Source organism: Sciurus vulgaris (genome assembly GCF_902686455.1).
Source record: "Sciurus vulgaris genome assembly, chromosome: 7".
NCBI classification, from domain to species: domain Eukaryota; kingdom Metazoa; phylum Chordata; class Mammalia; order Rodentia; family Sciuridae; genus Sciurus; species Sciurus vulgaris.
Window position 1 is genome coordinate 108,697,492 of NC_136467.1, and position 23,875 is coordinate 108,721,366.

Consider the following 23,875-nt stretch of genomic DNA (forward strand, 5'->3'; position numbering starts at 1 on the left):
TCCTTCCTTCCTTCCTTCCTTCCCTCCCTCCCTCCCTCCCTCCTTCCTTCCTTCCTTCCTTCCTTCCTCCCTCCCTCCCTCTCTCCCTCCCTCCCTCCTTCCTTCCTTCCTTCCTCCCTCCCTCCCTCCTTCCTTCCTTCCCTTCCTTTCTTCTTTCCTTCCTTCCTTTTTTGAGGTCCTGAGTTTTGAATGGGTGAGTGAGGTAAAAAATTTTATATAGAGAAGATATTTTCCCTTTGACATTAAATAATGGTCTACTTTTAAGGTAAGTGAGAAGTAGAACAGCACTGCAAGAAGCCAAATTTGAGTAATGAGAGAAAATATATACAAACAGTTTGAAGGAGAATGAAGGAAGAGGAGGAAAATGTCCTCCTGTGGAGAGATTGCTGCTTCTATAGGAACACTGTAGGGATCTTCTTTTGCCACTACTCTGATTGGGGAAGATGAATCTAACTCAGGAATTAGGTGATGTTTAAAATGTAATTCATATCTTCTAATCTTGCTTTTAAGAGAAATGCAATGATATTCTGAGCTCATCTGTCTTGATACCAGTGCATACTTCAACTACATCAGAATTCTGGAGGGAAATAAAGAATTATAAATTATGAAATATATTTGAGTCTACCAATTATCACAGAATTAAACAATAAAGAAAATACAGTAAATGTACATTGTGAATGTAATGGCAGACCATAAAACTAGTACATTAAAGACAAAATACTAACAATAAAATACAATGACTATATTGTAGTACTCAGACTCATTAACTATAATCATTTGAAGTCTCAGAATTATGTAAAAACTCCTACATTCAAATAAATACAGTAAAATGTATAAGGATAAAGTATACCTATTGGACAATGTCTTCTGAAGGGAAAATATGACCATAAACTCCTTTAATATATCATTTTGAATTGTTCCAGTAAGTTTCTTTTTTGGTATACATTGTTCTTCTCCAGATAATTTCTCCATTCATAGCCATGGAAATTGACATTTTTAATTAAGGAATTTCATCAAAAAGAATTTTGTTATCTTCCACAGTGTCGATAGCAACTCTAGTCATTCCAACACAACCGTGAACTCAAGCACTGTCTGAATCATAACCATGATGTATTTCTATTTCAAAGGTAACTGGTAACCCCTGCTGAGCAGTTAAATATATAAAGAAAAATAATGTAAGATTAGAGTTTAGCTTTAAAATGAACTGATTTACTTTAACATCAATGAAAACATTGATTTGTCTCATATTTTTGAAATATTTTTACTCAGACAATGGAAACAAATTGAAGTAAAGATATTTCATGCCCTAAGAATCAGCTGTTTCAAATGTGCTAAAAATGAAAAACTGAGTTCGAAATCAATAAGAAAGAAGAGAGTAATTATAGTATCTCATATATCTCATGTCTATCTTAGGATTTGTTGCTTGAGTTTAAGCACCAAATTTCTTGGTTTGTTCTTTTTTGATAGTTTTTGATTGAAAATTTCTAAAACTCATGAAAAGAGCAGGCTGTTCACATATAGTTAATACAAGAACATTTGTTTACTCTTTTGTTCTTTAAGACTTTCATAACAAGATATTTTGGCTATTCTCTGAGAAACAGAATTATGAACGTCATCCCCCATTTTTTTTTTTTTTTGATGTGGTTATGGGGATTGAAATCAGTACCTTTTACATGCTAGATGAGAGCTCTACCACTGAGCTACAAACCCCAGATCCCACCTAGAATTTTTAAATAACTAAAATAGTCTACATTAAACATAAGTTCAGTCCTCCATCAACAATACAATACTCACTTAGAAATACTCAAATTATCATGCAACTAATATGATTTAATTATAGATCAGAAATAGTAAATATAATTTTCAGAGAATGAATGCTAGAGTATATTACTATAGTACCATATTATTATTTGCTTTTTATTTTCATTGGTCATTATTTAAACTATCTTCCCCTCCAATTCTTATCCCAACAATATTAACTGAAAGCTTTTCAAAAGCAAAGCGAATGTCTCTTTTCTTTATACAACTTCATCTCACCTAATTCCTTTTATAAAATATACATAAGGTTATGATTTACTTTCAAGAACTTAGCACTTTATTCTGACTTATTGATTTTTTCACCATGAAAGTTGAAAAACATCCATTTCTTTCAGCATAATCTCTAACCACAAAATAATAAAGTGAATATCATTTTACAGATATTATTTGCCTCATCAAAAAAATTTTTAAAAGACAAGCTTAGCAGTTATGTCTAATCAGAGATATTATGTCTTACATTAAAATCTCACCCTTAATATTGTCTTTACAGAATTTTATTTATCTCTTCTACAGTACTAAGCTTGCTGGATGGTCTAGGGCCTGAAAATATACATGGTAGGATATGGTCCAGGTTTGAATGGCTTCACTCCTGGAAGTTCTTCAGGTAAGTCCTTAGTATCCTCTATACAAGGGTTTTATAGAGATCCCTTCTGGGGTGTACCTTTAGGTCTTCTGGGTTTTTGCCTTTCAGCTTCTTTTTGGTCAGGATTGTTCATTCTGGGTGAAGGGGTTGTTGCTGTGTAGACATCATCACCATATGAGTGGGAGAATGATGATTTTTTTTAAAAGCTGCTTCAGGTAATGAGATGAAAGTGAAAAAGCTGATTCTTTGCCCTCAACATAGTAGAGCATGAAAATATTCAACAGGCTTGAGAACTGACCTAGAAAAATAAACAACCATGTGTACATATTTAGCAAATAGAGGAAAAACAGGAGCTATTGATGAGAAGGAAATAAGAAGCTGGTACAGTTGCAGATGCCTGTAGTTCTAGTACTCAGGATGTTGAGGCAGGAGGATCATGTGTCCAGGACTTTGAGAGCATACTATGCAACATTTCAAGATTTCATCTCAAAAATGAAAGAAAAAGAAGAAAAAGTATATTAGTGTGATTTTATAATTTTTCCCTTTCCTGTTTTCTATATATGATATAATATTGGTCTCTCATCTCCACAATTGCTGTTATTTTAGTTATAGTCTTCTTCCCCTTCAGCCACTTAATTGGTTTTAATGGCCAGACTTAGCACCAACTAATCCATTTACACAGTGACATCAGAGCAAATCTGTCATACCCCCAAATCTTTCAAAGATTCTGCATCATATGGAAGATATAGTACACCTTCCTGTTTTTCATTCAAAATGCTTTTATTTAATATTTAGTTTATGATAGGCATTACTGTAGCTGGTGGAGAAAAAAGTGATAAGAAGATAAACAGGCATCCAAGACCTCCATAAGTCAGTCTCTCCTTACCTGTCAAATTCATATCAGCCTTCGTCCTCTACACATTCTGTGTTCTTGAAATACTGGATTACCTAAAGTTCACTGCACGTGCCAAAGATTTATGAGTTTTCTTTTACTGTGTCTTCAGCCTAGAATGTTCTGTTCTTTTTTGCTTAATTCAGCTAAGGCATTATCTCCAATATGCAGTTTTTATGTATCAGAGACACAGAAGGCTCTAAAGACTTCACAGTATTTCCTGAAATTACCACCAAGAAGTAGGTGGTAATATTATCTTCATCTTACAGATTTGAAGGTGTACAGCCTAATTTCAAAGACCTTCCTTTTAACTAAAATGATTACAGACTTCCTGAACCCAGGAATTGGAATAAATAGCCTCCTTAGTAATCCCTCTCTTCTAGTTTATAAACTGCTCAAACATTAGGGCTCTATATTCCTAATAATTAGCACAGTCTTACACTAGATGATTGAGCCAATTTTATAGATGTATAAATCAAGGTATAGAGAAATGAAGAAATAGAGTGGCTTGATTAAAATGACACATAGGAAAATACAGTAAATTGTTTACCTGAATTACTAAATACTTTGAGTTATTCAGCCTCAATACATAGAGCTTATCATTTTAAAATATTTTAGATGTAAATTTCATTAACATATTTATCACACCATGTTGTTTTACAATAATAAATTCACAAGATAAGTGAGTTTAAAAATTCTATTCTTCATACCATTTCCTACATATTAATTCACAATAGGGTCATAAAATAAGAAACAAATCCCTGATGGAGAATGAGATGGGCTGAACCCAAACCAAGTGTGGCTTCCTGATCTGATCAGCAGTTCTGTGCTGATCCTTATGCAGCTTAGGGCAGTGCCAGGCTCTCTGCAAGGTCTACTGGTCTGATCCAGGTGGAGGGTTTACACTGACCTGCCAATGCTGAGGCGCCTGAAATATCTGTGAGAAGAATGGCTGGAGACTGGACAAAGTGATTGCACCCTGCCCACTTCCCTTTTCATGTGTGATTGTCATCTTTTAGGAGGAGGAAAATGGGTGGTAAACAGAATAAGCTCACTCCCCTTAGAGAGTATGGTGAAGAACTTGAAAAGGGGGTATTCTGGGGACTATGGAATTAAATTGACTCCAAGAAAACTCTGAACCTTCTTTGAAATAGAATGACCCTCATCTGAAGTAGGCTGGCCCCCTGAGGAGTCACTAGATTAAAGAACTAGTTAACAAAGTGTATAGGATTGTTGTAGGGGACCCAGGTCATGCTGATGAATTCCCTTACATTGACTGTTGGCAAGACATGATTCTTTCTCAGCTGAATTGGCTGAAAACTTGTTTGGAAAAGTTGTGTTGGCCCGGTTGACAGTCCCCTCAAAATGCCAAGTAGAACCCAAGAAACCTATCTGCGGAGCCAGAGGTGATTCCCGGACCTTGTGTTCCTATCCCCTGCCGCCACCTATTATCACCTGCACTTGCAAGTGAATCCCCACCAGAGGGCGCTTGGGCCTCAGAAACTGTCCTTTCCAGGAAGTTACTGGAAATGCTCCTGGCTGCAACTACCCTTGAGCCACCAGTTTTAACCCCATATACTCCAGTCAGGAAACACCAGGAGAATCCTGCTGGCAGAGCCTCCTTTTAATAGACACCAAGGTGCCCTACAGATGCCACTAAGAGAAACCCAAGGGCCCATCTACTATAACCAAGATGACTAAGTGCAAGGAGGGATAATACACCTTCATGTATCAGCCCTTTCTAAATTAGAAAGATTACACCCCCTTTTCCATCACAAAGCCTCAAGCTATGATAGATTGAATGCAGTCCATTATTCAGACCCACAAGCCCACATGGACTCATTGTTGCCAGCTTCTCCTAATTTTCAGTTGCCTTGGTAGAATAAGCAGGATGCTCTTAGAGAGATGCCCCCTTGGGCCAGAGCCAAAGTGAAAAGTGGAGCAAACAAGAACTACCTCACCTAGAGATGAAGCTGGTATAAAAGCAATACACTCATTGTTGTGGGAATGGTCACTAGAATAATGAGTGCCCCAATGATTAGGAGGTTATCGCCTGGTCCCAAGTTGAAAGGGGAGAGGCTGAGTGATCCAACAATGGTACCAACTTCCATGATGACTATATGAAGCGCCTGAGGATGATTTTGTTGTATCAGCCACCATGGGAATCTGTGAGGTAGAGAGACTGGGCTCTATTTTGTTAGGTCCCTAGGAGCCTATGGTCTGAATGACTGTGGGGGACTGATTCATGGACTTCTTTACTGGGGCAGAATAGTCCATAGTGACTCAACCTATGGGCTCCCTCTCACAGAGACAAGCCACTATTGTGGGGGCCACAGGTAACTGAGCTTGTTTCCCCTTCTTACTTCCTCAACAATGCAATTTAGGTGGTCATGAAGTTGTTCATAAATTCTTCTACCTCCCTGACTGTCCAGTGGCTCTGATGGACAAGACCTGTTGGGAAAACTGTAGGTCCAAATAACTCAGTTCTTAAGATTGAGCTGCCCTGACCCTAGGGAGGCCAGAGATGAAAATCCTGGCTCTCACAGTTCCCTGAGAAGAGTGGTACCTCTACAGTCTCATACATAAAAAGGCCACAACAGGGACCTGAACTCTAAAGGTGCCTTGGGTATGGGCTGAAGACAATCCTCCTGGACTGGCTTGAAACATACCCCCAGTTGTTTCAAATTACAACCAGGAACTGAGCCTGCCCATCAAAGACAATATTTCATTCCTAACAAGGTGCAAATTGGAATACAAAGATACTTAGAGTGAATTCTTAAGTATGGATTTTTCTGACCCTGTCTGTTATCCTGGAACACCTCTCTCCAGTCCCAAAAGCTGGGAAAAGATGGCTGGGAACAGATTTTAGAGCCATGAACCAGGCCACTGTCACCCTACAAGCAGTTGTCCCTAATCCTTATACTCTCCTGGGTCTTATCCCCTCCAAAGTTGCCTTTTTTACATGTCTGGACCTCAAGGATGCTTTCTTCTGTATCCTCCTGGCTCCTCAGAGTCAATGAATCTTTGCCTTCCAGTGGGAAAATCCTGAGAATGGAGACAAGGGCCAGCTGACTTGAACTGTTTGCTTCAGGATTTAAAAATTCTCCAACCATTTTTGGCACTGCGTTAGCCTCTGATTTAAAAGCCTTTCCAGCAGACCAACATGCTGCATGCTACTCCAATATGTTGATGGCCTGCTGCTGGCTGGGAAGACACAGGAGGATTGTATGGAAGGAACATGATTACACCTTACCCTCCTATGAGAAGTTGGCCCAAATATGTCATGAAAAGGTCAAATACCTGATTTTCACCTATCCCAAGGATAGCAACTCTGCCAAGAAAGAAAACAAGCCATCTGCTCAATCCTGGTTCTGACAACCAGGAGTGAAATTAGTTTTGTGGGGCTACACATTTGTTTAAAATATGGATACTTGACTTCTCTATTTTAGCAAAACCCCTTTATGAGGCCTCAGAGTTGTGTGTGGGGGGGAGAAGGAGAGCCTTTATTATGGGAGCAGCCACAACAAAGAGCCTCTGAGGTAATTAAGCAGGCCCTCACTAACATGCCTGGCCCGGGACTCCCATACTAGTCCAAGCTTTTCTTCCTGTAGTTATTTGGATCTGAGCTGCTCGGGGAAACTGTAAGGCAGAGTAAGGGGCACTGGGTCACACTGAGCTGACATTAAAAACACAAATTAGTTGTAGATGGACACAATACCTTTATTTTATTTATTTATCTTTATGTGGTGCTGAGGATTGAACCTAGGGCCTCACACTCCCTCTTGGAACTGTATTTCCTTGGCCACCACCTGGCAAAGGAAAAATAAAATGGCACTCATCCAAAATGGTGTTGCCACTTCCATTAATGGGGCTTTATAATACCATTAATTGTACTACCTTTAACCTGAAAGAGTCAAGATGGGCAAAGGGTCACAAAATTGATGTAGCTATATCTGGATGGGGCATGGACCCCTGGTCCCTAATATACATAAAAAGAGCTAACTCCACTTAAATCTTCCTCCCACTAAGTCTTTCATTCCTTTTATGAGGAAATGGAGAAAAGCTTGCCTTCCATCTCTGCCACAATGAAAAACCTGTTCTCAACTTGGGCAGAGACTATAGTTTAGTCTCTAAACATCTCTACTTGCTATGTATATGGAGGAACTAGTAGCAGGGGATCAATGGCCATGGGAAGCCAGAGATAGACTCTCATAAGTCCTATAGTGAAACAACATCTCGCCATCCAGCTACTGGTGTTTGGCTCCTCAAAACCTCATTTATTGAAAAATACTGTCTCATCTGAGAGAAAACAGTTTAATGTCTCAGTCAGAACTTTAACATGTCTGGTCCCAAAATTCTATAATGTGTAAATTCTATAAAAATTCTATAATTAAAAAAAAAAACAAAACCAGTGGTGGGGATCCTTAAATCACAGAGCCAATTCCCACCCCTAGTCAAATTTCCCTAATCTCAAACAGGGACAATGTTGCCACAGAGCAGCATTGAGCTCCAGTGGGACTACACTGAATATGTGGAAGGGTGGCCTATGCAAAACTGCCCTGATTCTAGTCCGGATCCCGTGTGTTAGGGATAATTTTTCCCTCCTTTTTCCTTTTGTGAGCCATTGGGAAACAATTGGGCATTCCAATATATGGGGTCCAAGGGGCCCCAAAATAGTGGTGGGCCTTACAAATATGACTGGAAAGATGATGAATAGCCTCCTGAACCAATAATTCACTATTATGGCCCAGCACCTGGGCAGAGGATAGATCCCGGGATTACCAAATTACCATCTACATGTTAAATTGCACCATTAGGCTACAGCTGTTGAAATTATAACTAATGAAACTGCACAAGCCCTCAATTTATTGGCCCAATAAAACATTCAGATGTGCAATGCTATTTACCAGAACAGCTTAGCCTTAGACTATTTACTTGCTTCGGGGTGAGGGGAATCTGGAAAATTTAACATGAGTAACTGTTGCTTACAAAAACATGACTAAGGCAAGGTCATAGAAGAAATCACTGATAAGATGAGAAAGAGCTCCATGTTCTGGTCCAAACCTGGAAAGGCTGGATCCCCAGGGGATTATTTGGAGGATGGTTTTTCAATTTTGGGATGGTTAAAGAATCTCATAAGTGTTATGATTTTTGTGTTAGGGGTCTACTTCTCCTGCCATGCCTGTTACACTGGGTTATATAATCTATTTCCAGTTTCGTGGAGGCTCTGGTTAAAATAAAAATGGCTGCTTATATAATGATGTTATGGAAATATAAACCATTAAATCAGGATGATTCTCTTGACCATGAAAGGATTCCAGCATGGAATGGGGGAATGTGGTAGAGCACAGAAAAAGATAACATGATGCCATCTGTATCAAGGTGAGCCTTTCACAGCTCAGTTGCAACATGGTTGCTACTTCGTAGTATAGAAATAGCCTGCCTAACCAGAAATATGTATTAACTCATAGGGGAAACAAAAGTATATAAGGGTATGTCCCACCCGTGCACTAGGGGCTCAGCCTTTGGATGATAAACAGCTGAAGCAGTGCTAGCACTAAATAAACACTGCTTCCTTCTGATAGCCCTGGCGTCTCTTGTCTCTGTCTGAGTCTCCCACAACACCCTTATATTCATAAAATACCCCTACGAAAAAATTTCTGAACCAAATAGTTTTCAAGTTTCACTGTTTATGTGAGTACTTGAAAAGGCTAGCCACCTCGTACGTTTAGGCATTTTGGATTAGAGATGAAAGTTAATATTAGCAACAGAAGACATGCAAATTAATATTACCATGAAGAAATAAAATACAAATCATACTGGGAGAAAATCAAGTGGCTTAAAACTTTACACGCTTCGAGCTTCTGAAAGACCTCTCTTTCTAGACAAAACCGAGAACAAGTTAGGCCTCCACACCTCTCTGCCAATTTAGACCTGTCTTTCCTATTCCATCTCACACTCCTAGCCCACCTACGTTTTGTCTCATTGCCTTTTTGGAAAAGCCCTAATGACATGAGTCGGAGGCTAGGAAGGAGGCAGTCGTGGAGTCAGGGAACCCTGCTGGAATCAGAGGAGAAGCGAGCTCTGCCTACCAGATGCTCCTGCGGCCAGAGCACACAGCAAATAGTCCCTGAATTGAAGAGCACCTTTGGAGCGGTGCCTCCAGATTCCCAAGGACCTGGTCGAGCATCTAACCCTGAAGAGAAGGTCGAGGAGAGTGCGATCCTTCCCATTAGGAAGATAAAGAACGACAGAGTTGGGGAAAAAGAGAGAAAGGGGTAGTAGAACAGAGAAGAGCCAGAAAAATGAAAACGGAAGTATCTGAAAGCCTGACGTGCTCCCTTGTGCAGAGGGCTACTCACTAGCGGGCTTGCTGCCGACCGCGCTGTGGAGAGGGCGACTGGACCCGCGCACTCACCCCCGCCCCCAGACTTGTCAAGAGGTCAACACAGCCGCAAGTCCCCGCAACTGTGCAAGCGCGAACGCCCCCTAGGCCAATCAGGGAGCCGAGGCTGACACCGCCCTCTGGCAGGCCAATCAAATCGCGCGTTTTCTGGGCGCGATTCCGATGACGTCACGAGCAAGCCTGGACTCCCGCCTCCAACTAAAGGTGTTTCCGCTTTCCTCACACGTTCTTCCGGGTCTCTGGCCCTTGATTATTTGCGCGCGAAATAGTCTGAACGCCAGTCCCTGAGAGACTGCAGAAGACTCAGTCAGTGGTGAGTCGCGAATCCGGATTAGGGGATGAGTTTCGTAGCCAACGCGTTTGTAGCAAACTCCGAGGTTTTTCTTTGACGAGAGTGAAGCTATTTTTCATGGGGAAATGTCCGCTGTGCTAAAACGTTTCAACTAGGGGTCCGCAGGCCGAGGTATTTCTTTTTTCACTGGGGCGCGGACCCGCTCACGTCCTCACTGTGTCATTCTCCTTGGCCTCGTTCCGGAGCTCTCCGCAGTGAGTGGTGGGCGAAGTGCAGCCTTAGGGAACAGTGTCTGTGATTCTCCAGGGGTCGTGCACCCCCTTGTGCCCAGGCAGAAGTCTGGGCTGAGCTCTTGATTTCTAGGAGCTTCAACAAGTTGATGGGGAAACCAGATAACGTAGGATGCCTCCCTCTTTGGTATACAGTCTGGCGGCAGACTCCCCTTGTGGCCTTGTTTCTTTCCACTCCTACCTTACACTGCGAAAGCCTAGCCAAGGGTTCCTGCCGTGGACACCAAATTGGTTCCACCAGTTTTCTTCTATCTGACCTGTCACTGACTTTTGCCGATTTTTCTTAAATACTTCATTTTCTAAGCAATGACGATGGATATTTTTGTAAAATACAATTATGATTATTAGTCAAACCTGTGGCCTGTATAACATCAACAGTGGACTCATATCCGAACTTTTGGGTAATACGTCAATGTAGGTACATCAGATGTTAGATGTTGGTGGGGAGGATTGGAATGGGTGAGTTTAGCCTGGGCAAATATGGGAACTCCTTATACTACTTGCTCAGTTTCACTGTAAAAACTATAATTAGTCTGAAAAATAAAGTGTGTTTTAAAAGTAGTAAAACAGAAAAATGAGATTCAAAATGAAAAGGGTGCTGAACCGTGACCATGACAGGCTGTGTAAAATTTAGGGCAGGAAAGATTTCAGGCCTAGGCTGTAGCTCAGATAACTGATTCCAGCAAGGCCACTAGAACAAAGAGCATATCACATGAGTCAAGATTAGAATTGGCCTTTGGCAGACAACCAATCAGGAGCTATTCCAAACCATATATGTCAATATGTTAAGAACTGGGTACCCTAATGATACCACGTTTAACTGTGACGAGTTCTGCTCCTTCTAATAGAATGTTGAAGTTTGAACACTAGAGAAGCACGCCACGGCAAGCATATTATGCAAGTTTTATTTAAAGGTAATAATATACACTTCTCCCGGGAGGAAGAAGGGGGCCATGGCTGATGTTCTAAAGTCCCCTCGAAGTGAGTGTACCCTACATCTTTTATAGGTTAAGGTCTCTTTTGTTCTCCAGTTCTCTCCCCCCTCATCTCTCCTTCCTGCCTATGTGAATAGGCCTGGTTTTTCGGAAAGTGAGAAGGGATGGGCAGGGGGAGGGCCAAGGTGATTCAGGCAGATAAGGGCCCAGGGGGCATTAATTAGCAGCTCCATGCTTGCAGTCTTTGATAAAGGCAGGTAAATTTGGTAATCAATGGGTTCTGGAGATCCTTGACATTCTGTTCTTCCAGGGGCAGATGGCTTCATTTCCTCGTTTTGACCCTATCCCCTATTTCTGCACTAACTACCTGTCCTTAATTCTGGCTTCACTAAGCCAATGGAAACATGCCAAACCACACATGCTGAAAGATCAGCTAACTGTGTACTTTGCTTTGTTCAAATTTCCCGCTCTACTGTGGAGCTCATAAAAATCCCGCTGAATTGAGACTTGGGGCTCTCAGCCAGTACCTGCTGCATCAGTGAATGTTGTGAGTCTGAGCTCCAGCTTGCAATAAAGGCCCTTTTGCTTTTGCATCGGAGACGGTTCCCTGGTGGTCTCTGGGGATTCATGATCTGGGCACAACAATTGGGGGCTTGTCCGGGATCCCCCAAGACCCCCGGGACCCCTGAACCAAAGGGTCGATCACTGACCGGTAAGTGTGTCTATGTCTCTGTCTGGCGCCTTTTTCCCTAAAGAACTTGAAACTGGTTAAGTTCCTGTAGAGGCCTTTTGTATTAGATTTGGCAGAGGACCTAGGTGGATGCGCTGGAGGGTCGCTGTTGGGGGCTGTGCCTTGTTGACCGCACCAGAATGGCGCCTGATCACATCGGCAACGAGGAGGTTAATTGACATAAGCACACTCAGGTGATTTATCGTCCACGCACACAGTGTTTGCCCATGTGTTCTCAAGCACTCCCAATTGTGCCTGCTCGGACATCTAGTGTCTGGCCTAATCTTTGCATAAGAGGTGTGGCCCTGCTCTCCGCCTCCTGGAGGTGATATAAGCGTAGGCGGAGCGAGATAGCGCAACACACAGCAGCAACTAGCAGAAAGAAGTGGCGCAGCAGCTAGTAGGGAAAACACAGCAGCTAGCAGGAATAGGACAAGAAGGAAGAAAAGACAGCAGACACAGCAGCTAGTAGAAAAAAACACACAGCAGCAGCTAGTAGGGAAAAGTGGCGGCATCTAGCAGGCGCAGCAGCTAGTAGAAAGAAGCGGAATACAGCAGCAGCTAGTAGAAAGAAGTGCAGAGAAGCCATTAGCAGAAAGGAGAAGAAGAAGCGACAGCAAGAGCAGCAGCTAGCGGAAAGGGGTGACAGTAAGAACAGCAGCTAGCAGAAAGCGGTGGAAGGCAGAGTGGAGAACTGAGACGCATCACTAAAGCACCTTAGGTAGACGCACCCTTAGTTCACAGGATGCAGGACGCACCAGTAAGAAGCAGTAGACCTTAAGTGAGGCGTAGCAAGTCTCTCTTCCTCTAAGCTCTAAGCAAAGTCTCTCTTTCTCTCTGATAAGCAAAGTGTTTCTCTTCTCAAAGCAACTAAACCTTGTTTCCTCTATCCTCTATAAACAAACAAGCAAGAAAGCAGTGCACTAAAGAGAAAGATAGAAGTAGCTCAGTTTCCAGTCCACCACCCATAAGACCCGTGCAAATTGTTGCTGCAAGTGGTGACAAATATCCACGGATTTTGTACTGCAAAGAGTCAGCGACAGGTCGCCAACTGAGGTCTTGGAAAACTTTCCAGGCCCTCCTGGAGGGAATGTAAGTCTCCCTGAAGAACTTGAAATTGGTCAGGTTCCTGTAGGATTTGAAATCGGTCGTGGGTCGCCTCCACGTTACGGTGTGAGGCCATTGGTTTAGTTTTGGTTCTGTTTTAGGTGGACCTCTGGCGTTTTTCTGTTCTCCTTTCGTCTGTTTTCTTAAGTCTTTTGTGTGTGGCTATTTTTGTGACTGATGACATGGGATAAACTCAGATGACTCCCTTGACTCTGGTGACTGATCATTTTAAGGATGTGCGTGCTCGTGCTCATAACCTCAGTGTGGACATAAAGAAAGGAAAACTAATGATTCTTTGCAGATCCGAATGGCCCACTTTGGGAGTAGGTTGGCAGCCTGAGGGAATCTTTGATGTTTGGAATATCAGAAGTGTAAAATCAGGTCCTTTCTCAGAGGACCTGAGGGGCAACCGGACCAAATCCCTTACATTTTGGTCTGGGAGGATCTTGTCAAAAATCCCCCTCCCTGATTAAAACCATTTATTCCAGCAGAAAGGATTCTGGCACTAAAGGCACAATCCACGGAGGAAGATCGCCCCAAACCTAAGCCTTCTGCTCCCCCGCATTCTTCGTGTTTTATTTTTCAGGGATGCATGGAGGAAGAAGTCATCTTTCCTCCCCTACATCAACCCAGCGTTCCAGCACCCCCTGAAAACCAGCCCCACTTGGCTGATGCAGCTGTGGCCACCCAACTGGTTGCAGGACCAGCAGTTGGTACCCAAGCAAGGAGACACCAGGCAGGTTCCCCCGCTGCTCAAGGACAAGCAGATTCAATGGTCCCTCCCCTCAGGGCCATGGGGTCCCCTGATGGGGAGGGAAACCAGCAGTACCATTATTGGCCCTTTGCCACCAGTGATCTCTATAACTGGAGGTCCCAAAATGCCCGATTTTCTGACAGTCCTAAAGATTTAATTAGTCTTTTAGTTACCATCTTGTTCACCCACCAACTGACTTGGGATGACTGTCAGCAACTCCTCCAGGTCCTTTTCACAACAGAGGAAAGGGAGTATATCCAGACGGAAGCCCGGAAATTGGTTCCAGAAGACAATGGGCAACCGACTACCAACCTAGACATTATCAATGCTGTTTTTCCTCTATCTCACCCCACCTGGGACTTCAATACAACTGGAGGTAAGGAGAGGCTCCAGGTCTACCACCAGACTCTAATGGCGGGTCACAAGGAGGCTTCACAGAAGCCCACCAATTTCGCCAAGGTAGGTGATGTGCAGCAAGGTAGACGAGAGTCTGGCCGCCTTTATAGAAAGACTTATGGAGGCTTTTAGGCAATACACTCCTATGAACTCAGAAGCCCCTGAAATGAGGGCTGCGGTGATCATGGCATTCATTAACCAGGCAGCCCCAGATATCAAAAGGAAATTGCAGAAGATTGACAGGCTAGGAGAAAAGAGTATGCAGGACTTGATGGCGGTGGTGGAGAGGGCTTACAATAACCGGGAGACACCTGAGAAAAGAGACTTGGATGATAGTGGATCAAAGAAAAGTTAGGGCAACTGAAAACACCAGGCAGGCCTGCAACATGGCTAAAATCCTACTTGTGGCTACTGCAGAATCTCCCAGAGAAAAGAGGAAACAACTAAGGCAGTTAGCAGCTGGAAAAGACAAGGACCGATTAAGGCCTAGAGTGCAGAAAGACTAATGCACTTATTGCAAGAAATAGGACATGAGGCACGGGAATGTCCCAGTAAGGCAGGGAGAAAAACCCAAGATTTTGAAGGTAGACGCAGGGTGCTGGTGTCGGAGTCTGGGACATCAGCGACTAGTGGGGAATGGGGTTTGGTCCCCCTCCCCGAACCCAGGGTAACACTTAAAGTGGAGGGGACCCCCATCAACTTCCTGGTGGACACAGGGACCCAAAACTCAGTATTATTACAACCTCAAGGCAAATTGTCCACCAAGACTTCTTGGGTACAAGGGACCACTGGGATGAACAAGTACTCATGGACTACCAGAAGAACAGTGGACTTAGGCATGGGCCAGGTATCCCACTTGTTCATGGTGATCCCAGAATGCCCGTATCCACTCCTGGGGTGAGACCTGCTCACCAAGATGGGGGCCCAAATTAGTTTTGGGCCTGAGGGAACATCAGTCTTAGATTCATCTGGACAACCCATCCAGGTGCTTACAATTAGTTTAGAGAATGAGTACCCATTACACCAGATCCTGGAGCCACCCAGTGATAACATGGACTATTGGCTCAGGGCCATTCCTCAAGCTTGGGCAGAAACAGGGCGAACAAGTCTGGCAGATCATCACCCACCCCTCTATTGAATTGAAACCGGGGGCTGAACCCGCCTGAGTCTGCCAATATCCAATGGCAAGGGAAGCCAAATTGGGAATCATTCCCCACATCAGGCGCCTGCTGGAGGTGGGAATCCTGAGATCATGTCAGTCAGCCTGGAACACTCCCCTGTTGCCCGTCCACAAGCCCTATTCAAATGATTATAGACCAGTACAGGACCTGAGGGAAGTTTACAAGAGAGTAATGGATGTGCACCTGACAGTCCCCAACCTGTCACCCTCCTCAGCTCCCTCCCTCCTAACCAACAATAGTATATGGTGCTAGATCTTAAAGATGCCTTTTACAGTCTGCCATTGGCTCCCAAAAGCCAAGACATCTTTACCTTTGAATGGAGTGACCCTGACAAGAGAATCAGTGGACAATTGACCTGGACTCGACTGCCACAAGGCTTCAAAAACTCTCCCACCATCTTCGACAAGGCACTTCATGAGGATTTCGGCGAGTTCTGCACCAACCACCCTCAGATCACTCTTCTGCGGTACGTGGATGACCTTCTCGTAGCTGCAGAGGATTGCGAGACTTGCAGGCAGGGCACATGAGATCTACCCCAGATGTTGGGGAGTCTTGGCTACCGAGATCAGCTAAAAAGGTGCAAATTTGCAAACAGGAGGTGAGCTACTTGGGCTGTGTGTTAAGGGATGGTCAGAGATGACTGACGAACGCCAGAAAGGAGACAGTTCTCAAGATCCCCAGACCACAAACTGACAGGTTTGTGAATTTCTGGAGTCTGCTGGGTTCTGTAGGCTGTGAATCCCTGAGTTCGCAGAGCTAGCCAGACCCCTCTATGAGGCCACTAAAAATCAGGATCTCTCTTGGTCAGAAGAGATGGAGGCTACCTTCACAAAAATCAAGGCCGCCCTCCTCTCGGCTCCAGCCCTTGGGCTTGCAGATGTGACCAAACCCTTCCACTTGTATGTGGATGAGTGGAAAGGAGTAGCCAAAGGAATTCTGACCCAGACCCTGACCTCAATGCCCCCCTTCATGATTGCACGGAGATCTTGGCTCAAGTCCCTGGGTCTTGTGCCGACTTGAAGGACCAGCCACTGGCAGACGCTGAGGATATCTGGTACACCGATGGGAGCAGCTTCGTACAGAACGGACAGAGGTTTGCGGGGGCAGCAGTGGTGTCCAAGACAGAGGTGATTTGGGCTGAGCCCTTGCCAGCAGGGACTTCCGCCCAGCACGCCAAACTAATCGCCTTGACTAAAGCCCTGACTTTGGCAAAAGGGCGAAAGTTAACAGTCTACACAGACAGCCGCTATGCATTTGCTACGGCACATGTCCACGGGGCCATATACAACGAGAGAGGACTACTGATAGCTGATGGAAAAGCAATTAAAAACAAGAAATCCTTGCTCTACTGGCTGCCCTATGGCTGCCTAAAAAGCTGGCCATAGTACACTACCCTGGTCACCAAAGAGACAACACCCTGGTAGCCAGGGGCAATAATCTGGTAGACTGGATGGCTAGGCAGGTGGCTCTGCCAACAAGTCAAACCCTCAGTGTTGCCCTGTTGGACCCCGGGCCAGCTAGCCTACCAAAAACTCCCCAATATATCAAGGAGGACTTAGAGTGGATCAGACAGCAGCTTATGACTCTGCATAGACGGGTGGTGGAAGGCTGCGGATAGCAGCGTAATCCTCCCCGAGGACATGGGGAACAAAGTTTTAACCAGGATGCATCGGGCCACACACATGCCTTTGTTTCCAAGGTAATACAGGGGTTAGCATCAGTTATTGGGGTTAATTGGAAATTACATTGTGTGTACAGACCCCAGAGTTCAGGACAGGTAGAGAGAATGAATAGAACTCTAAAATTAGAGACCCTAACTAAATTGACCATGGAGACTGGTGGGGACTGGGTGGCTCACCTTCCTCATGCCCTTTATAGGGTTGGTAACTCCCCTTATAAGCTGGGCCTGACCCCCTGAAATCATGTTTGGAATACCCCCTCCCATTGTACCACAACTCCAGGCAGAATTAATAAGTGAAATTAATGATCATGAACTTTCGTCTTCCCTCTGCGGTCCCCAGCAGGCCCACCAAGAAGTTTGGCCAAAGTTGAGGGCCTTATATGAGTTGGGCCCCCAACTGAAACCCACTGCTGTCAACCAGGCGACTAGGTCTGTGTATGGCGCCACCGGCAGTGCACCTTCTAACCTCACTGGAAGGGACCATACGTGACCACCTTAACCACGCCAACTGCCCTCAAGGTAGATGGGCTCGCCACCTGTGTCCATTATACACACGTGAGATCAGCAGATGCATTCACTGCCAAGGACAACTTCCTGTCAACATGGAAAGTAACCCGCCACAAGGACAGCCCTCTCAAACTAAAGTTGCAATGAGCAGGGGGTCAATGATTTTTCTTCTAATCCTACTCCAAGCTCACAGATGTGCAGCCAACCCCCCACCAACCCTTTAACCTTACCTGGCAAGTGGTTAATGCAGCTACACAAGAGGTATTAACTTCCTCCTCAAATGTGGCACTTCTTGGGACCCGGTTTCCGGACTTAACCTTTGATCTTGGGGCACTGCTTCAATTGACTTGGAACGATGCCTTCATCCAACACCATCATTTCTTTGTTTGCCCTGGACATCGGTCAGGAAAAACGGCTTGGAAAGAATGCGGGGGAGGGCAAGATTTTTATTGTACTTCCTGGTCTTGTGTTTCGATGGGGCACATTTGGTGGATCCCCCCCTATGCTGGGGACTTGATCACCGTGTCCCGGCTCCCGGGGTCCCAACGCCTACTGTGCAACGAGGCAAAGCTGCCTGATGGAACTATTGAAGGTAACTGTAATACTGTGATGCTCAAATTTATGGATGAAGGCAGGCAGGATTCCAGGTGGGTGGGGGGACTAACATGGGGTGTCCAGTCTTTATGAAAAGAGAAGATTAGGAGCTAAAGATCCAGGAGCCCTTTTCACTGTGCAGCTCAGAAAAGAACCATTCCTGGCTAGAGCAATAGGACCCAACCAAGAGATAAGACCCAGATCGGTTCAGCCAGCAACAAGTAGTTACCGCACCCCATCCTCCCAGTCCTAGTTCAGAACTGCCCACTCTGGTTCCTACCTCATTGCCTCTGCTCTCGAGGAACCTCTGTGGTTCCTAATGATCGAGACCTATCAAGTTTTAAATGTGACCAAACCTGATCTCACGAATCCTGCTGGCTTTGCTATGATATTAGGCCCCCCTACTACAAAGGCATAACCATGGTTGCTGATTACACCATGGGCTCAAGGGCCAATGAGTGCAGATGGCAACATAGAGGCTCAGCTAGACTGACTCTACAGTCAGTATCAGGGCAAGGACTGTGCATTGGGCAAGTGCCTCCCACCCATCAGCATCTATGTAACAAAACTATCCAGCTGCCATCCTCCAATTACATACTGCCCCCTGACAATGGGTGGTGGGTGTGTTCCACTGGGCTCAAACCCTATATTCATGGTGGAGTCTTAAACTCCACTGGGGGTGACTGTGTGGGTATAACTCTTCCCCCGAGTACTGTATCACGATGGGGACCAAGTATATCAAGCATTGACAAGAAACCCATCATCCCGGGTTAAGAGGGAGCCCATAACAACAGTCACCCTCATGACCCTGTTTGGGCTCGAACTGGCAGGTACAGGGACAGGAGTCTCCTCCCTTGCACTCCAGGGCCAACACTACGGCACCTTAAGGACAGCCATAGATGAGGATATAACTAGGATCGAGACTTCCATCACCCATCTTTTAGGACTCACTGACATCCCTGTCAGAGGTTGTCTTGCAGAATAGAAGAGGACTGGACCTAGTGTTTCTGCAACAAGGAGGTTTATATGCCACCCTTGGGGGAAGAATGTTGTTTTTATGCAGACCACTCAGGGGTAGTTAAAGAATTCATGGCTAAAATCAGAGAGGGATTGGCAAAATGAAAACGAGAGAGGGAACAGCGAGAGGGATGGTTTGAGTCATGGTTTAACTCGTCTCCTTGACTAACTACCCTAGTTTCAACACTTCTGTGCCCCTTGATTATTTTACTAATGTTATTTTACTAATGCTTACCTTTGGTCCCTGTATCCTTAATAGATTGGTCAATTTCATGAAGGACTGCTTAAACACAATTCAACTTATGGTGCTTAGAACTCAATATAGGCCAATATAGGAGATAGAAACTGAATTTTCAACCCAGGATCCATGATTGACTCCCCTAGGTGCAAGAGAAAGGGAGAAATGAAAAAGGAGCTGAACCGCGGCCATGACGGCCTGCATTTAGGGCATGAAAGATTTCAGGCCTATGTTTCTATTTCCTAGAGCTCAGATAGCCAATTCCAGGAAGGCCACTGGAACAAAGAGCATATCACATGAGTCAAACAACTGATGGGGAGCTAACAAGCCAATGCCTAACATTCCAAACTATAAATGTCAATATGTTAAGACCTGGGTACCCTAAGCCAATGGAAATATGCCAAACCACACATGCTGAAAGATCAGCCAACCATGTACTTTGCTTTGTTCAAATTTCCCACTCTACTGTAGAGCTCATAAAAATCCCGCTGAATCGAGACTTTGGGCTCTCAGTACCTGCTACGTCAGTGAACACTGTGAGACCGAGCTCGAGCTCGAGCTTGCAATAAAGCATTCTTCCTTTTGCATTGGAGATGGCTCCCTGGTGGTCTTTGGGGATTCATGATCTGGGCACAACAAAAAGACAAAGCCAGCTATTTTATGATTAGACTTGACATTCATAAAATTTCCTTATCATATTGCTATGGAAACTTTAATTTTTCTCAATTTCTTTTTTATGGTTTTTATTAATGCACTATAATTTAAACACAATAGAGTGATTCATTATGACATGTAAATTCACATAACAATTTTATCAATCTCATTGATACCACCCTTTACCAGTGGCAAGTTCTGCTCCCTCTATTGTTGAAGTTTGAACATTAGAGAAGCACACCAAGGCAAGAATATTAAGCAGGTTTTATTTAAAAGTAGTAGTAATACAGACTTCTCTCGAGAGGGAGAAGGGGGCAATGGCTGATGTTCTAGAATCCCAAGAAGTGAGCACACCCTACATCTTTTGTAGGTTAAGGTCTCTTTTGTTTTCCAGTTCTCTCCCCTGCTTATCTCTCCTTCCTGTCTATGTGACTAGGCCTGGTTTTGCAGGTGAGATGCATAAAGTGAGAAGTGAATGGGCAGGGGGAAGGCCCAGGTTGTATTAATTAGCAACTCCTTGCTTGTAGTCCCTGACAAGCGCAGGTAAATTTGGTAATCAATGGACTCTGGAGATCCTTGACATTCCATTCTCCTAGTAGCAGTCTCCAACTTCCAGAGGCAGATGGCCTCCATTTCCTTGATTTGACCAGATCACCTATTTCTACACTAACTACCTGTCCCCAATTCTGGCTTCATTCATTCCCTATTACTTCCCTTTTCCCTTTCCCTGATTTTCTTCCTCTACTGGTCTCCTTTCTTTTCTATCTATCTATCTATCTATCTATCTATCTATCTATCTATCTATCAATCATCTATCTTGGGTACTGTGGATTTAACCCAGGCTTAACCTACTTCAGTCTTATCCCAAACCCATTTTATTTTTTGTATTTTGAGACAGGGTGTCACTATACTGTTTAGGGCCCTACTAAGTAGCTGAGATTGATACTCCTGCTTCAGCCTACTGAGTCATTGCAGTTAGAGGTGTGCATCACACTGCTGTACTTTTAAAATTAGTGCATTATAATTGTACATAAAAGCTGTATTCACTGTGGTGTATTCTTATATGGACAGAGCATAATTTGGTCAGTTTCATTCCACAGTATCTCCCCTTGCTCTTCTCTCCTCCCCTCCTTCCCTCTCAGTTCTCTTCCTTACTCTATCTCCCTTGTACTTCCATGAATTTTTTTTTATTCCTGTTTTTGATTATAAGAGAAACCATTAGTCCCTTGACTTTCTGAGTCTGATTTATTTCACTTAGCATGATATTCTCCAGTTCTATCCATTTACCAGCAAATGGCATAGCTTCATTTGTCTTTATAACAGAGTAAAATTCTATTATGTGTTTATACCACATTTTCTCTGTCCATTCATCTGTTGATAGACACTTAGGCTGGTTCCATAAATTGGCTGTTGTGAATTGTGCTGCTATAAATTTTGGAATGCATTTATCACTATAATATGATGATTTTAGTTCTTTGGGATAAGTATCTGTGAGTAGGATAGCTGTGTCATATGGTGGTTACATTCCTATTCACTTGAGGATTCTCCATACTCATTTCCATAGTGTATTTATTAATTTGTGGTCCCACTCACAGTATATTTGTGTACTATTTTACCTACATTCTTACCAGCATTTATTATTTGTATTCTTGATGTTTGCCATTCTACTTGAGATAAAACAAAATCTCAGTATAGCTTTTGGTTCCATTTTCTTGATTGCTAAGGATGTTGAATGTTTTTTCATATATTTGTTGGCCATTTGTGTTTCTTCTTTTGAGGAATGTCTGTTTAGATCATTTGCTCATTTATTAATTAAATTAGGTTGTTTGATATTTCTAGTGTTGTGTTTAGTTCTTTACACATTCTGAATATTAATCTGTTGGAAGAGTGACTGGCAAAGATTTCCTTCTGTTTTGTAGACTCTCTCCTTGCACCCTAGTTTCCTTTTCTGTGCAGAAGCTTTTTGATTTGATGTTGACCCACTTACTAACTCTTGTTTTATTTCTTGCACTTTAGGAAGCTGGTGCCTGTGTCAATATTTTGGAGTATTGACACTACATTTTTCTTTTTCTTTTTCTTTTTTGGTAGCAATTATAGTATTTCTAATCTAATTTTTAGGTCTTTGACCCACTTTGAATTACTATTTGTGCAGGTTGAGAAAGAGAAATCTAGTTTTCTTTGTATGGGTATTCAGTTTTCCCAGCACCCCTTGTTAAAAATGCTATCTTTTCTTGAATGTATGTTTTCGGCACCATTTTCAAGGATTAAATGATTTTATCTGTGGATTTGTCTCTGTAATCTTCTATTCATTTGGTCTTTGGGACTAGTTCAATGTCAATACCATGCTGTTTTTGTTACTATAGCTCTGTAGTATAATTTGAGATCAGGTAGTATGATGCCACCAGCATCACTTATTGCTCAGTATTCCTTTGACTGTCGTGGTTTTTTAATTCTTTCAATTTTATGATTTTTTTTTTTTTTTAGTCGCATGAAGAATGTCATTGGTATCACATTGAATCTGTATATTGCTTTTGGTAATATGGCCATTTTGACAATATTAATTCTACAGATCCAGAAAAACGGGATCTTTCCATCTTCTAAGGTCTTCTTAAATTTCTTACTAAACTGCTTTATAATTTTCACTGTAGAGGTCTTTCCCCTCCTTGCTTAATTTTAGTTGAACCTCTAATTGGACATTTATTAAATAAAGAATTTTTATCAAATTTTTATAGGTGTATGCCATGTAACAGTGTAATTTAAAGGCAGCACTAGTCTCCATTATTTTGCATTATTTTGCTTCACTTGTCTTTATAGCAGAGTAAAATTCTATTATGTGTTTATACCACATTTTCTTTGTCCATTCATCTTTCACATAACAAGTATTTAATATAGATTGGGTTAGCATCTTCCCATCACTTATTAAAATCTATGACAATTTCCAGTTCTACTCAATAATCATATGGTTAAAAATGTATGAGCAAATGATGTAAGGGGATTCAATTCAAATTTCTCAATTTAACTTACTTATTATCAGTACCAAGATGGGAAAAAAAAAAAAGAATAAAACTGAACATGGAGATGGGAATAAAATCATTTGGAAATGTTGATAGCTCATAGTGGATTTGACTAGTTGCAGTGGGTACCTGGGAATCTGCAAGAACCAGAAGATTCTAATAAAAGTGGTCACCACTAATAATCCAATATTCTTTGCTTTTAAATTTACTTGCCTGAATAATATTGGCTCATGTATGATTGAATTTGCTGAACCACTGACTGGGTATGAAAAAAACTATGTAGCTAGAGATACAGATGTAAATGTAATATAAATAGATACAAAAGTTAGAAATTCATTTTTCTAGACCACCTGTAATCCCTAGTGTCACCTACATTTTCTTACATCAACAATCAACACTACTGTGTTACTCAATTCATTAACATTTGTGTGCTGGTTTGTTTTCTTTCTGGAGTTGGGGCTGAGTCATGGGTCTTGAAGAATCTGAGGAAATTTGAGACAATATATAGGGGAGCCATATAGAGTTGAAATCCTTTCTGAAGCTCATATGGTTATCATGGTCTCAGTATATAAAAATGAATGAATGAATAAAAACAAAACTAGAACAAACAGTATGTTTTCCAGTCATTGCAGTGTCATTTTTGCATAAGTCATCCATCTTGATTTTCCTTATGTAAAATAGATAATAACATCCCTGCTTGAGTTAGGCTTAAAATGAGAATGTGTATTTGAGTCATTTTGTAAACAGAAAATTCATAAAAGTGTGAAGGTAAAAAACATTTTCTAA

General features: G+C 42.8%; 1 protein-coding gene and 1 long non-coding RNA gene across 9 annotated transcripts; one reads left to right on the forward strand and one right to left on the reverse strand.

The window, feature by feature from the left end:
* Window positions 1-146: 146 nt before the first annotated feature.
* LOC306666110 lies at window positions 147-9,479 on the reverse strand. The gene is made up of 2 exons (XR_013765191.1): window positions 9,386-9,479; window positions 147-2,886 (listed from the first exon to the last, which is right to left on the reverse strand). It is a non-coding gene; the product is annotated as an uncharacterized lncRNA (long non-coding RNA).
* A 446-nt stretch (window positions 9,480-9,925) lies between these two features.
* On the forward strand, window positions 9,926-19,719 carry LOC306665561 (uncharacterized protein). 8 transcript variants are annotated; one of them, XR_013765065.1, is made up of 5 exons: window positions 9,926-10,162; window positions 13,640-14,266; window positions 15,659-15,809; window positions 16,365-16,477; window positions 17,406-19,719. XR_013765065.1 is itself a non-coding variant. In XM_079147183.1 (3 exons), exons 2-3 carry the CDS (start codon window positions 13,646-13,648, stop codon window positions 17,553-17,555), a joined length of 771 nt encoding a protein of 256 aa, XP_079003309.1. In that variant the 5' UTR covers window positions 9,926-10,162; window positions 13,640-13,645; the 3' UTR covers window positions 17,556-19,719. The 8 variants fall into 8 exon arrangements, 4 of the variants coding, with proteins under 4 accessions (XP_079003309.1, XP_079003312.1, XP_079003311.1 ...); XR_013765066.1 differs by having other exon boundaries at window positions 13,640-14,183; XM_079147183.1 differs by lacking the exons at window positions 15,659-15,809; window positions 16,365-16,477.
* Window positions 19,720-23,875: the final 4,156 nt, after the last annotated feature.